At 37.1% G+C, this 12,109-nt stretch overlaps 1 protein-coding gene across 2 annotated transcripts in view; it reads left to right on the top strand.

The window, feature by feature from the left end:
- Nucleotides 1-12,109, top strand: part of LOC126236627 (uncharacterized) — a 122,876-nt gene that overhangs the window by 80,901 nt on the left and 29,866 nt on the right. Inside the window, exon 9 of one of the 2 annotated variants that reach the window (XM_049946074.1) lies at nt 3,173-3,286. The exons of the other annotated variant lie outside the window; for it this stretch is intronic. Within the exon in view, the coding sequence (XP_049802031.1) occupies nt 3,173-3,286 (114 nt within the window). The remainder of the gene's footprint in view (nt 1-3,172; nt 3,287-12,109) is intronic. 2 annotated transcript variants of the gene reach the window in all.

The raw sequence follows: 12,109 nt of genomic DNA, 5'->3' as shown, positions 1-12,109 counted from the left end.
CAATGTTGCCATCATTGAAAGTCGCAACAGCATCATACACACCAAAGTGAAGTGTTTCTATTCCAACAAATACAGTCTTGGGGATTCTCGACCATATAACACTATTTACACTTTCATTGGGGTTTTGAGTTTTTCCGTGAATACACTTTTTCAACAGTTCAGGTGCTGCTAAGTCTCTGAAAATAGGTTTTATCACGTCCATTATTGCGTGAGGCAGACTATGCTTATGAGTGTACACTTCACCAGTTAGCAATCCTTTGTTATATTTACACCAACTGTCTTCTTCTTTGGGACACAAGCTATGTTGGGGATTTTCATCGGTTGAAGAAGTATGAAAAAAAAGAGCCCAAACAGCCTTCTTCATTTCGTCGACACTTTGTGTATTTTGCCTAATAGCCATTCCATAATAGTTCTGTATTTTGTCAATTACACTGTCAGTTAACCTTCCCTTCCCATCCAACCCTTTACCATCACTGAGTTTTTGTTTTTTGTATGAAGCTTTCAGTCGCCGAAGTCTTGTTCCCATTCGCTTCTGTACGTGTCCAATACACTCAAATTTCTGCACTGCAACATCATCACCATAGGGCTTCAGTCCTTGAACATGTTTGAAACTTTTAGAATCACCGTCACCAAGGTAATTAACATATCGCACTTTATCACACGCCTCAGAACGCTGGAATATACTGGCAACACCAGCCACTTCCATTTCTCCACTACTGCCACTATTAGTTAGCTTTGCAATTATTTTCATGTGTACCTTTATATTTTTGTGGACATCTACAATACTTTGATATTACTGCTACATCTAAAACTTTCCCTGTATACATACTGGTGGCAGATACTACACCATGAAGAGATGTGTGTCCCCGTTTATGCCAGGTACCATCGAACGCTGCAGTCAGATCTCCGTTACCATTATTTTCGATTACTGCCTCTTCCACAGCGTTCCTCATAGATTCAATACAGACATCTTCTACTTAAGACCTTATTAATTTATTATAGGTCGTAAACTTGGTTGGGGGATTTGGAAGATTCATGATGCCACAGAAAATTGCACCTGCAGTAGCACCCTTACCAACTCAACGCAAGGAATAAACAAATCTAATGTTGTGTTCGTAGATTTTGCTACCATTTTCTTCAGTTACTGCAACACTGTTCCAAAAGGTGGTCATGTATGAACACTTATCACATTTCAGTTGTATTTCACTAGCAAGTCCTACGTGCTTTATTATGGAGAGTTCCAGACCAACTTCACTACAATGAATACATCTTACACAGTTTGAAAAAATTCCTTTGAGAACCGACATATCAAATATTTCATTCACATCCGATTCGCCCATAAAACATTCATAGTTTTCACTCATTAAACCAAGCTTCTTCTATGAAGTATTTTCTTTCCCACTTTGACTGCTATGGGCAGGTGTACTTGAGAGGTTAGGTTCACTCACTTGGTTATCGTCTTCATTGTTTACAGTAATAACACATACCTTTGGCTTTCCAACATTTCTCCTTTTCTTAAAAGCCTTCAGAGGATTTCTAATAACTTTACTTTTACTCATTATTATACTTCAACAAAACAGAGACTCAAGAAACAGAATTAATTACGAATATTTTCGAGATAACGACAGAGTAAATAAACATGAAACAATCGACAATCACACCAGCAATATATATTGAACCATCACAGGTTAGCCACAACACATACTTTATCTCACTTCACTAAAATGTACCTGATGAACACGGACGTTAATAATAACACCATTTGAGAGCAGTTTAACAGCGCCACAGTGGGTCACGCCCATGTAGAACACATTTAAAAAAAAATTTAAAAATAGTTGTAGTCTTCGGAATTGAGTAAATTATATATCTATTAAAAGGTAATAGTCTGCAGATTCAGAAAACGCAAAAAAGTAAAAAGTGAACTTTTCATGATTTTGAGCCTTTCCGGAGCCACTTAAAGGAATTACAATCTTGCTCAAGGCAGCAGCAACACTCAAAATGCAGTTAGGAAAAATGTTATGCAGATGAAGACCTGAATATGTTACGCAAATAGAAGATAGGGTATAAGCCCAAAATGCATCTTTGCATAAAATTAAGCTGCACAATGAAGTGGCTCATTGCCATGTTTCTTTAAGTAATTTTGAGTTTTCTTTGCAGAATGTTGCTTCTATGTTGTTTCTGTCAGGGGTAAGTCATTAGAAATAACTATGTAAATAAAAATAAAGTTTTAATCTTAAACTGGACTATAAGAGTATTAAATAATGGCTTCTAACCCATACAGAATCGTAACACTAAACAGATAGTTCTGAAAATTTGTTATTTTTTAAATAGTTATGAAAATATTTGTAAGATTTAAAACGAAAAATGTGGGGGGCCACGCAATAGATAATAGTTAGGTGAACTACTCATCCATCAGCTGTGTATTCCGTGTGGCCTTTGGTTTTTGTTATAAATCTTATATGGGTTTAAGCATCTCTATGGGGCTATTTAAAATGTGGTATATTAAAAATTTATTTTTATTCAGATAATTATTTTCTACTTTTTAGCTATGCTTGTGTGAAATTTCTCAATGGATTTTAAAAATATTTATGAGAGTGTAAGAGAGACATATTAAATTTCAGCTTTATTTCAATGTCATTTCACCTGACAATACCTGAATTAGACAGTGTTATACCTGCCTACTAATAATCTATGAGACTGTTTCTTATTTTCCTAAAAAATAAAATAAAGAAGCAAACAAAATTAATGTTATGATTTTTATTATGTTATGTTATGATTTTTATACCCTCAGCTTCACCGGGCGAGGTGGCGCAGTGGTTAGCACACTGGACTCGCATTCGGGAGGACGACGGTTCAATCCCGTATCCAGCCATCCTGATTTAGGTTTTCCGTGATTTCCCTAAATCGTTTCAGGCAAATGCTGGGATGGTTCCTTTGAAAGGGCACGGCCGATTTCCTTCCCACTCCTTCCCTAACCCGAGCTTGCGCTCCGTCTCTAATGACCTCGTTGTCGACGGGACGTTAAACACTAACCACCACCACCACCCTCAGCTTCGTCGTCGTATGTATTTGTCACTTGTCTACTCCTCCCCCCTCTCTCTGTCTGTCTTCTCCTTCCTCCTTTATCCATAAAAAAAATACTCTGGACTATTTAATGTATATTTGATTTCAGCTGTGGCCAGAACTTGTTGGAGTACGGTTCTCTCATCTGTAAATTTGTATTGCAAACACTGAAGTGGACATCGTATGACAAACACTGGCCACATGGAACTGAGAGGCCTTATGGGTGAGTATAATAGACATTATTTGTCTAAATATGCCTTAGAAAAATTTCCACCTAAATACAAGTGCTACAGAATAGTTAAAATTCTCTGTTTTTCTTCTTCCCAGACCACAGTGATAGGGCGTGGTTGTCACAGGTGGTGTAATGCACATGGTGGCAGAAACATTTGGCGAGCGTAGTAACTTAATGGCCTTTGCTGCTGACTTCATGTTTTGCGGGAGTAAAGAAGGCGAAGTTCAGCAGCAGTTTTGCAGGGGTGGAAGTGATTTGATTGTATGTGTTATGAAATTTAATGCAAGTAAAATAAAGTTAATGATCATGACCAGAAAGCCAAGGAAGATTATGCCAGGACTTAAGCTGGCAGTGGAACAACTACGAAAAGCTAACCGCTTCAAATACCTTGCTATGGTAGTGAAAACAAATGGAAGAAATAATGAAACAATGGAAAATCCAGGATGATGTATAACTATATTATGAAAAGGGAAGTTGCCACACACCATGTAGCGGAGCTGCTGAGTTGCAAATAAGAACAGCAAAAAGACTGTCACAAAGAAAGCTTTTAACTGGTAATGCCTTCATCAAAAACACACACACACACACACACACACACACACGACAGCTTTATTTGTGACACTCTTTTTTGTTGTGCCTATCTGCGACAGCATCTCCGCTGTATGGTGTGAAGAAATAATGAGAAAGTTGATGAGGGAGGCATACAAACAATCACATTTCTGAGAAGTGTCAGGGGAAAGGTGTGGAATAAAGTTATCTCATGCAAGAGAAAGGGAATAAAATATTGATCGAGGGGCATGGAAGGGAAGCAGTGGTTGGGAAGGGAGTGAGACAGGGTTGTAGCCTTTCCCCGATGTTATTCAATCTGTATATTGAGCAAGCAGTAAAGGAAACAAAAGAAAAATTCGGAGTAGGTATTAAAATTCATGGAGAAGAAATAAAAACTTTGAGGTTCGCCGATGACATTGTAATTCTGACAGAGACAGCAAAGGACTTGGAAGAGCAGTTGAACGGAATGGATAGTGTCTTGAAAGGAGGATATAAGATGAACATCAACAAAAGCAAAACGAGGATAATGGAATGTAGTCGAATTAAGTCGGGTGATGCTGAGGGTATTAGATTAGGAAATGAGACACTTAAAGTAGTAAAGGAGTTTTGCTATTTGGGGAGCAAAATAACTGATGATGGTCGAAGTAGAGAGGATATAAAATGTAGACTGGCAATGGGAAGGAAAGCGTTTCTGAAGAAGAGAAATTTGTTAACATCGAGTATAGATTTAAGTGTCAGGAAGTCATTTCTGAAAGTATTTGTATGGAGTGTAGCCATGTATGGAAGTGAAACATGGTCGATAAATAGTTTAGACAAGAAGAGAATGGAAGCTTTCGAATTAGATGGGTAGATCACATAACTAATGAGGAGGTGTTGAATAGGATTGGGAAGAAGAGAAGTTTGTGGCACAAACTTGACTAGAAGAAGGGATCAGTTGGTAGGACATGTTCTGAGGCATCAAGGGATCTCCAATTTAGTATTGGAGGGTAGCGTGGAGGGTAAAAATCATAGAGGGAGACCAAGAGATGAATACACCAAGCAGATTCAGAAGGATGTAGGTTGCAGTAAGTACTGGGAGATGAAGAAGCTTGCACAGGATAGAGTAGCATGGAGAGCTGCATCAAACCAGTCTCAGGACTGAAGACCACAACAACAACAACAACAACAACAACAACAATGATGCACTTGTTTTCACCATTGCTTCTGAAACCTGGGCAATTAAGAATAGGGATTTCAGCAAGATTACAGGCATGAAACTTGGCAGAAACAGAGTGGTAGTGGCAAGAATAAAAAAGGGAGACATCCGATAGATGGTAAAGGAAGTATCCTGACAAGAGTGGAAATAATCATCCTTTCTTGAAAAGGTGTTAGTAGAACTGTGATGGGAGGACTGAGGAAAATGGAGAGGCTTATGTGTAAAATGGTCCCGACCAGTGCATAAACTGTTCCTGATGCTGGTGAACTTAATAACCCAGACATAAATCTTTCCAGATGTTACCTGAAACAAACCATTTGATGGAATCATTTCCAGCAACAATTTTATTTATTTATTTAATGCTCTTAATGTTGGTACACAATAATTTATTTTCAGGCTTCCCAGGACAGTATTCCAGTTGATAATCCACACTGTTGTAATTTTTAATAAATAGAAATGATGGCAGTTCATGTCTTATTTATTAATAACTAGTTCAGCACCCGCTGCTTCACTCACATTGACTGTAGGGTCTGAAACTTTATATTTTTATTTATTTGAATTTTTATGTCATTATGCCCATGGCTTATGTGTAAAGCAACACATTGCAAACAGTGTAAAACCAGATACCAATTTTCATAATTGTGTCGTCAAAATTCCTTAATAGTGACATATATTCAAAATAATTTCATCCCCTACTTCTCCCCTGTAGGGGTGGAATTTCAAAAAATCTGTTCTTAAATGATGTCTCCATTATAAGATCATCACTATCTCCAAATTTGAGGTTTTTATCCATAGTGGTTTGGTCTGGGCGATGGTGAATCAGTGAGGCCCTATTTACACCCCATTAGCAGTTGAATTTCCAAAAACAGTGAAACATGAATATCTTATTTCCAACCAAGAAGTCAAATACCTTGCTCATTATGGGGCTGATGGTGACCATTTTTAGTCAAACATTGTCACAAGAAATATGAATTCACCAATTTGAGCCTGAAACAAAATGTTCAAAGTAGTTCAAAACAGTACCCTCACCTGATAAAGCCATGGCTGTAGTGTCTGGGACTGGTACATGCTCTCACATTAAGGTGTCTTAAGGCCATAGAACTGGATGGAGATTATTCTGAAAAATAGGGTTCTGTAGCTAAAGAACTGGAGAACAATATGATGTATTAATTTACGAATAGAGCCATCATGCTTTGAGAAAAAGAAATGTTGCATTATTTATTGTATGACTTTAGCATGCTGACAACATGCTGTTATAAACGCCAGGGTTTTTTATTGTGTCTAAGAGTTCATATAATGCAAACTTGTTCAAATTCTGTTTGTTAAAAATATCTTTAATTGTTTTGTTTATATATAGTATCTCCACTTCCTGTAAGAGTTTAGATAGTGACTATAAGTGAATGTAGAGCTTCCTAATGCTTCTGCAGAGTTCCTGTATTTGTTTCTCTTGCTCCACATACAGCAGAAATAAATGTGAACAAATTTTTACTATCTTTGCTGTAATCTAAACTACCTAAAAGCATTATGTAATGCAGACTATAGCTTCTATTCAGATACTTCTTCAAAATTGACTCCCATATTTCTTTTAATTTTTATAACATCCATTGTATAATTTGTTTCCTCTGATTGCCTTCTTGCCTTATGCCTCTCAGCTTCAAGCAATTTCAAATAATATGGAAGATAGATGTGAGAAACAAATAATGAGATACCATCTTGTGTGTAATTGGTAAGGCTAAAGTACAAAGATTTTTGTTAAAAAAATATTTACATGTGCTAAACAACTTTAAAATTGCTGTTTTAAATGTCATAATCGTAACTGCTACATGTGATGAGCACATAGATTTCATGAAAAGAAGGAAGGCAAATGTCTTCAGATTGAACAACTTCAAGTGGAGAGGACCAGGAACAGAATTTATGTGAAAAAGAGTATGAACTTGAGTGGTGTGTAAATATGAGGGATGCTGAAAAGTAATGCCTCTGAATTTTTTTATGTGAAAACATAAAATATAACAAACGTTATCATCATCCTGCATCTTTATTCTTCATGTCTACATATTTATTTCTCAAGAGAGTGACACAGGCGATGAACACATTACTCCAGACGAGTGACTAGTTTGTCAGTACCATCTCTGTAGCATGTTTGACTTTGTTGACAGAGCCACAAACTCACCTGTGCTCACTATGCAAGTGAAGTCCTTGAACGTGTTCGTTAAGTTTTGGGAACAGATGAAAATCAGGTGGGGCTAATTGGGACTGTATGGAGGACGATTAATGACACTGAACCCGAGGTGTCACATTGTCGCTGATGTCGCATTGCTTGTGTGTCAGAGTGATATCTAGACTATATTGGTAACTTGATTGTAGTGGAAAACAGAAAAGGAATCAAAATATGGAACTGCTTTATCAACATTAGGTGAAGTGGAGCAGCACAGTACGGAATGTTATCCAGCAGCAGATTTTGATTTCACATGTTTGCACTTGCAAATGAAGTAGCTGTATTTTGGCTGTTTTTCTGCTTGTATTTCATGGTGAAGAAAGTATTTTACTTTTGTTATTATTCATAAGCCTTATTGCTTCATTCCCTACCCCCAACCCCCTGTAACCTAAACCCACAATTATTCACAGATATGCAGCTAGTGTAATTAGCAGCCAACTCTTGTCTCATCAAATTGTGATGGCAATAAAAGAGTCTTATCCAAAGAAAATGTGTATGAAAACGACAGGTAGATATCATGGGCACCTTTGTATGTCATGCATTAAAATTTTTGGTTAATTCTAAAAAAATGTGTTCAGTTCTTGTGAGAGCAGCACAAATTGAGTAAAATTAGCTATCAGATGTGCTTTGTGAATTGTATATTGCTTGCCTATTTTAGTCGTAATGACCAATACAAAGTGAACATGAGAATGTTGCATGTGAATTAATTGTTTATCCTCCAGACACAAATGATTTAATTTTTCATCTCTTATCCATTTCTACTACATGGAGTAGAGATCCTTATAACATTGTATGTGCTCACTCACGATTGTAGTGTATGTCTAAGACCAGGTGCACCCTGCCAGTGGCTTTCTTAATAACTAACAATGGATGACACTTACACTAAATTCAGTAATTTGATTGTCTGTCATTTTATTTATTTTCTTGTACTTAAGGCCATAAGCTTAAAGGTAATGGCTATGGTTTACAAAAGAATGGATTTTCATCTTTTATTTTAAATTGTCAAATGTAATCATCTATTACTCCTAGTTTGTGTGCACATATTGATCTATATTTCCATAGAATATTGTGTAAATCTTTCTTCTGCTACTCTCCTAAGAGAAAAATTGATAAGCTTTACTACAAATTTTATCATAACCAATCTACATATCAATCGTAGCTCCTTCCTTGCTAAGCAGTTTTGCATTTGTAATTAAGTACATATTTTTTACCAGTACATTTTGTTGATCCGTTGCCAGAAGGTGCTACTAGCTGACAAATAGTAAAACTTCCAAAACAACAGTTCTACATCAAAATCTAAAGTAACTTTTTACTTCAGTAACTATTCTATCCCAAATAATCTTTGTAAATTAACATTAAGCACTATTAACGAAGTTTGCATAAACTGAAAATTTCCAGTTCTTATAGGTACGCACGTTTCTTGTTTTGTTAACTTACCTTTACATCCAGGAAGCCATGTGACATATGAAGGGCTTATTTCAGTAGTGGTAAAAGTCCATTTTTGTTCATTCTGAGGTACAGAGTCCTAAAGTTAAATGAGTGCTGAAAAATCTGCAGTTGAGATACCAGAAATATATATATACACACACTTGAATATTTCTGGTATCTCAACTGCAGATTTTTCAGCACTCATTTAACTTTAGGACTCTGTATCTCAGAATGAACAACAATGGGCTTGTACCACTATTGAAATAAGGCCTTCATATATACCTGTAATAGGTAGTGTAGGACACAGATGTTTATTTCTCATTATGTGTAAAAAGTCTTGAGAGAGCTGTAGTCGACATTCTGTCCAGTGTCACTAAATCATGCTGTGTGACTTCTTCTCCATTTTCAGTTGGGCCAGGTGGCGAAAGAGCTCTGATCTATGTAAGCTACTAAAATGACGTAACTATGTTTGTGATAACACTCAGCAACATTTCCAGTGTACATTTACTTCTGCAGCTGCAGGTGATGCAGAGCTCTCATAAGTTGTAGCTCACAACACACCATATATTCAACATTTCGACATCAAACACTGAATGACGGTTCTCATCATGGTCCTTAGTACATCCATCATTTACGTTCTTGCCAGCACCCTTTTTCTCCTTGACCTCCACAGCACCACCAAGCCGTGACAACAAAGTGTAAGTGGGCTTGTGATTGTGTTGTCACATCCTGGAGATTGGCCACTGTCCCAGGACATTCCACATTTTCTGTTATAATAACAGGATAATTTCCTTTAAGCACCGCATTATTTGTGATGGGTGCATTTATAGGTGTTGCATTATCCGTATCATTGTTGGCTGTGTTTGGTACAGGCACTTGCAGCTGTATGTTATCTGATGAAATGAAATCAGTTCTGAAATTTTCTGCACTTTGATTGTTGCCACTGTTATAAACATGACATAAGTTAGTTTCTCTTTTCTTTACAGGTTGGTTTGAGAAACGCTTACATTTCATGTTGGTGCCTCGGTATTCTTCTTGAATATCTTTAGTATGGTCTTTATTTAAGTTGTCTAAGCCTTCTCCAAAGGTCATCACTTACTGTTGGCCATCCTCTACATCAAATTTCCTTTCTTACATAGTGTGGTAATCTGCACACCAATACTTTAACAAGGTGTGATATCTCTATCAGATTATCTGAAGTTTTAGATTGATTCAAATGTCATTCAGTATACATGTTAAAACTTACTCAAAAACTGTTATTATATTTTGGGTCTAATAATCCTAATGCCAACTTTTGTTGTGTACTGGACAACCAGTATTTCCTCTTGAATTTTTCTTGAAAATCGTTCCACAATTTAAAATCTTCATAATGAGCTGTTCCCCATTCTACCACTTCCCGTGCCAAATATTGTTGTTGTTGTTGTCTTCAGTCCTGAGACTGGTTTGATGCAGCTCTCCATGCTACTCTATCCTGTGCAAGCTTCTTCATCTCCTAGTACTTACTGCAACCTACATCCTTCTGAATCTGCTTAGTGTATTCATCTCTTGGTCTCCCTCTACGATTTTTACCCTCCACGCTGCCCTCCAATGCTAAATTTGTGATCCCTTGATGCCTCAGAACATGTCCTACCAACCGGTCCCTTCTTCTTGTCAAGTTGTGTCACAAACTCCTCTTCTCCCCAATTCTATTCAATACCTCCTCATTAGTTATGTGATCTACCCATCTAATCTTCAGCATTTTTCTGTAGCACCACATTTCGAAAGCTTCTATTCTCTTCTTGTCCAAACTATTTATCGTCCATGTTTCACTTCCATACATGGCTACACTCCATACAAATACTTTCAGAAACGACTTCCTGACACTTAAATCTATACTCGATGTTAACAAATTTCTCTTCTTCAGAAACGCTTTCCTTGCCGTTGCCACTCTACATTTTATATCCTCTCTACTTCGACCATCATCAGTTATTTTGCTCCCCAAATAGCAAACCTCCTTTACTACTTTAAGTGTCTCATTTCCTAATCTAATTCCCTCAGCATCACCTGACTTAACTTGACTACATTCCATTATCCTCGTTTTGCTTTTGTTGATGTTCATCTTATATCCTCCTTTCAAGACACTGTCCATTCCGTTCAACTGTTCTTCCAAGTCCTTTGCCGTCTCTGTCAGAATTACAGTGTCATCGGCGAACCTCAAAGTTTTTATTTCTTCTCCATGAATTTTAATACCTACTCCGAATTTTTCTTTTGTTTCCTTTACTGCTTGCTCAATATACAGATTGAATAACATCGGGGAAAGGCTACAACCCTGTCTCACTCCTTTCCCAACCACTGCTTCCCTTTCATGCCCCTCCACTCTTATAACTGCCATCTGGTTTCTGTACAAATTGTAAATAGCCTTTTGCTCCCTGTAATTTACCCCTGCCATCTTTAGAATTTGAAAGAGAGTATTCCAGTCAACATTATCGAAATCTTTCTCTAAGTCTACAATTGCTAGAAATGTAGGTTTGCCTTTCCTTAATCTATTTTCTAAGATAAGTCGTAGGGTCAGTATTGCCTCACGTGTTCCAACATTTCTGCGGAATCCAAACTGATCTTCCCCGAGGTCGGCTTCTACCATATTTTCCATTCGTCTGTAAAGAATTCGCGTTAGTATTTTGCAGCTGTGACTTATTAAACTGATAGTTTGGTAATTTTCACGTCTGTCAACACCTGCTGTCTTTGGGATTGGAATTATTATATTCTTCTTGAAGTCTGAGGGTATTTCGTCTGTCTCATACATCTTGCTCAAAGTTCAAAGTCTATTTTCCTGCATTCTTCCCACTTCTTAGGTAATAACCTAGAAAATACCTTCCCATCAGGTTTGAACTTTGGAAATTGTTTTGATAAATTCACACCATTTTGTAGATGCAGTTCTTCTGTTAACTCACCTGATATTCAGGTATTTTATTTTGGGTATTTTCTAATGCTTGCCACAACTTCTGGGGACCGATGACCTCGCTGTTTGGTCCCCTCCCCCAAATTGATCAACCAACAACTTTTGAATTTCCTTCTGGTGTTGTACAATATCGCCCAAAGAATTTGTTGTAGCACTAGTGGATTCAGCTTTCTCTTTTAACTTTTGTTCAACTAACTCTTGTAGATGCTCCTCCAAACTGGTGAAAGCACTTGGGGCACAATTACTTAACCAAAATCTGTACTTTAACACCCCTAATTGGCCTTGCATATCTGAGTTGTGATTATGTATACTTCCTAATGTGACAGTTCTTATATGTGTAGCATTTTATTGTTTAACTATTTAAACTGTTCTTAAACCACCTTCGTGAATAAGTCACATTGTCTTTCTATCTGCTTGACTAACTCCTTAGGTAACTTTAATAAGATCTCTTCCATATTAGAAATTTGGTCTGCTTTTGTAGTTACCTGC

This window comes from Schistocerca nitens, chromosome 2 (assembly GCF_023898315.1).
Source record: "Schistocerca nitens isolate TAMUIC-IGC-003100 chromosome 2, iqSchNite1.1, whole genome shotgun sequence".
In the NCBI taxonomy this organism is placed as follows: Eukaryota; Metazoa; Arthropoda; class Insecta; order Orthoptera; family Acrididae; genus Schistocerca; species Schistocerca nitens.
The sequence above is the reverse complement of the archived record's forward strand: the minus strand, read 5'-3'. Positions and strand labels throughout refer to the sequence as shown.